This window comes from Leptonychotes weddellii, chromosome 2, assembly GCF_054177405.1.
Source record: "Leptonychotes weddellii isolate Sample4059 chromosome 2, ASM5417740v2, whole genome shotgun sequence".
Classification (NCBI taxonomy): domain Eukaryota; kingdom Metazoa; phylum Chordata; class Mammalia; order Carnivora; family Phocidae; genus Leptonychotes; species Leptonychotes weddellii.
Genome location: NC_138370.1, coordinates 38,241,387 through 38,244,703, shown reverse-complemented (window position 1 = coordinate 38,244,703; position 3,317 = coordinate 38,241,387). Strand labels below are relative to the sequence as shown.

The 3,317-nt window shown below is 35.2% G+C and overlaps 1 protein-coding gene across 2 annotated transcripts in view; it reads right to left on the bottom strand.

The window, feature by feature from the left end:
• Window positions 1-2,953, bottom strand: part of ADAMDEC1 (ADAM like decysin 1) — a 17,488-nt gene extending 14,535 nt beyond the window's left edge. For both annotated transcript variants that reach the window (XR_014142019.1, XM_031024132.2), the window contains exons 1-2: window positions 2,565-2,953; window positions 684-793 (exon numbers count right to left, since the gene is read on the bottom strand). Coding sequence is in view for 1 of the 2 variants with exons in the window: in XM_031024132.2 (XP_030879992.2) it covers window positions 684-793; window positions 2,565-2,652 (198 nt within the window). In the remaining variant the exon portion in view is untranslated. The remainder of the gene's footprint in view (window positions 1-683; window positions 794-2,564) is intronic.
• Window positions 2,954-3,317: the final 364 nt, after the last annotated feature.

Sequence of the window (3,317 nt, the reverse complement as noted above, 5' to 3'; positions counted from 1 at the left end):
AAAAACAAACTGAGGGTTCTAGAGGGGAGGGGGGTGGGAGGATGGGTTGGCCTGGTGGTGGGTATTGAGGAGGGCACGTTCTGCATGGAGCACTGGGTGTTGTGCACGAACAATGAATCATGGAACACTTCATCTAGAACTAATGATGTAATGTATGGGGATTAACATAAGAATAAAAAAAAAATTGGAAAAAAAAAAAAAAGAACTACTAAGAATTAAGGTAAAAATTATAAGTATTTGCAACAATGTAAGAGTCAAAGAGTTAATATCTTTAATATATTTTGTAAATCTTGCTAATTAACGAGATAATGTTGAATTCTCCATTATAAGCAAAATGGTCAAGGAAAAGGCAATTCTGTGGGGCAGGAGGTGAGGATACTGTTTGGTGAACTTGGCAAGAAACATTTCTTTCTAGAAATGGCTTCCCTTCCTGTGCTCTCCCCCTAACCTCCAAACCGAGAAATGTCTAAGCAGCTTTATTTTTTCTGATCAAGTGAAATAGTTAACTCTCTTCCTACTGCTTGAATGTAAAAGCATTCCTAGAATCCTGCATTCGTTCCTGGACAAAGAGGAGCTGTGGATATGGGCTTCAAAAGTAAACTGTTAGGCATCACCTCTATTAGTAAAAAGGCTTTTTATTGGCTCTCTGATTGTGAAATCCCACTATCATTCACATTACTTACCTCTTTGCCATTCTCTGTCTGGTTGTTCTGTATCTCCCTTTTGCGTAAAATGTGTAGTTTTTTAGGACGAACTACTTCATAGAGCTCTAATTCAGGTGTTTGCTTTATGGCTATTGGTGGAGAAAAAAAGAAAAAATATTAATGTAATGCATTTAAAGGTCTTGGGTTTTGTTTTGGTTTGGGTTGGTTGGCTTTGTTGAAATGGTATGGAGGGCTGAATTCCCATCCAGAAAGTATTAAGAAAAGCAAGGTCGTCCTTCTTCCTCCTTATCAGCTTTGATAATGAAGAAATTTTATTTGCTCTATCTACTTATTCTGGAAAGACAGGGAGATGATGAAATAATTCTTCAGAGGATTTCTCAGTACATGGAAGCTTCTAGGAGCCAGGATTCTGCCTTGTAGTCCAGTTCCCTCTTCCTCTATAGTCCTCTTCAAAATTGTGGATTTTTCTCTTAGTGTTCTCAGAGATCTCTGTTTTTGCTTTCTATGTCTTTTTCTCTCTGTGGTGCAACCCCTGACTACCTCTTCCAAAAATCAAATTTTTCATAAGCAGATAATACCTCATTATTAGGGAAGACTCTATTAACCACTATTTTATTTCTAAGTGTAACAATAAACCATTATGTTTTTCCTCTCATTAGCATTTACCCTCAAGACTTCAGCTTTCATAGGAAACAAAGTTTGTGTTATCCCTTGCTGGAGCAATTTCAAAGCATCAGGTAGCAAGTAGGAAAATCAGACAGCAAGTAGGCTAAATGTCCTTCTTGATACACTTGGCATAATATTACACAGACAATTTTATATTTTGCTTGCATATAGTAGGAAGAGAACTGATATCAGAGCCAAAGGATGTGGTCTTAAGTCCTAGCTAAATGACCTTATAAAAGTTATTTTGCTTTCCTATCAGTTTACTTATCTAAAATGGAGGTTGATGTAAAAATTGAATAACATAAAATATATAAAATTATGCAGCACCAGTCTAGGAAGATGGTAGGTGCACCTTATCTACCCTTTCTTTTAATTGTTCAATCACTCATGTAAGGTCAGTCTTATTTTTAAATGCTCCCATTTTCAAAGATAAATGTCTGTGCTTAGAGGCAATTTCCCACTGAAAGACAGGGTGACCTTGGGAACACCAAGCAGTTTAACACCTGGCTGATGTGGAGAACCTGAAGGAAAATAATCAAGCAAAAATTTTCTCCTATTCAGACCCCAGAGTTCTGCTATGATGCTATCCCAAGAAGGACTCATTACACAGGAAAACAGGAAATTTATAAATATATTACTAAAAGGTTTTTTTTTTTTTATCAATGGAGAATATGAATCCAGTTAATGGAAAGAGTTGTGGCGTTGAGGTTAGAATAAATTTTAATAAATTTTAGTCTTTAACTGTTCAGTTGGTCAATTAAGTTTTAATTTTGCTTAATACTGTAATTATGTCTAATGCTAATTTTACTTAAAAGTCTTCCTTGTCATCCATCCTAGCACAATTTTTGGTCAAATTGTGTCTTGATAGATGATTGTCTCTTTATGGAGTAGAAAATATCAATGTTATTCAAGATAGCATTGGAGATGGTGAGAAAATTCTTGATTTCTGGTCTGGAAGTTAATCCTCTGATGTTATTTGGGCTGTATGTTTTAGAAAATACAATTATAGATCTAGTAGAATTATTGAATGAGAAGTAAAATTTCAGGTACATCCTAACTAAATTATTATACGAATCACACCTTGACTCTGAGCATGGAGTTTATATAAATTGAGTAAATATACCAAAATGCAAACAGTAGTGATCTTTGGGTCATATAAGAATGTTACTTTTTCAAGGGTACATTAAAAATGCATTAAATAATTTGATTTTTGTATTTTATTTTAGTGCTTACCTTGAGTTTGAATGATGAGCCAGAGGACAGAAAGTAGTGCCAAAGACATGTTGTCTACTGCAGATAGCTGAGAAGTCCCACACAGCATGAAACTGGTCTCCCCAGCGGTCCAGTTTTATCCTCCTCTACTTCTCTTTACAAAAAACAAAAAACAAAGCAAAATTAAAAGAAAAAAAAAAAACCAAAAAACCTCAAGCATTGTTTGTGAGTTTAGGGAATGTTTCTTAATGGTGTTGGGAAATTGCCAAGAAATTGCAGTGTCAAGATCATGAGAATGTTCCTCATTTAAGAGAGGTGTTTATGTCTGTGGTTACAGCTTGTTAAGGAATTTATGTCTGGACAGCGGCTTGGCCCTGGTGTTCCTATAGTGGTGGGAAAGAATCAACTGAGACTGAGATGCCCGTGTACATATTTGCATACTCACCAAACTGAACCACCACAATTGCCATTCAGTAACTTTATAGAAATTGATTTACAAATTTAAAAAATATATTAGTAGTCCATACATATTTTGAGAAGTTGGCGCAGAGAACACAGAATCTATAAAGCAAGTACTAGGTAAAGTCTTACAAACTTTCATATTGTAATTTCTCTGACTTTTAGTCTCCTTATCTGTAAAAACAGATAATAACAACACCTACCTCAAGCTTCTTATAAAATTTGTACAAGGTAATACACACACATGCATGACACATACACATGTAAGACTATAAAGAAATGCACAGTGTACATTCTCTCAGCACTATGAGCCTC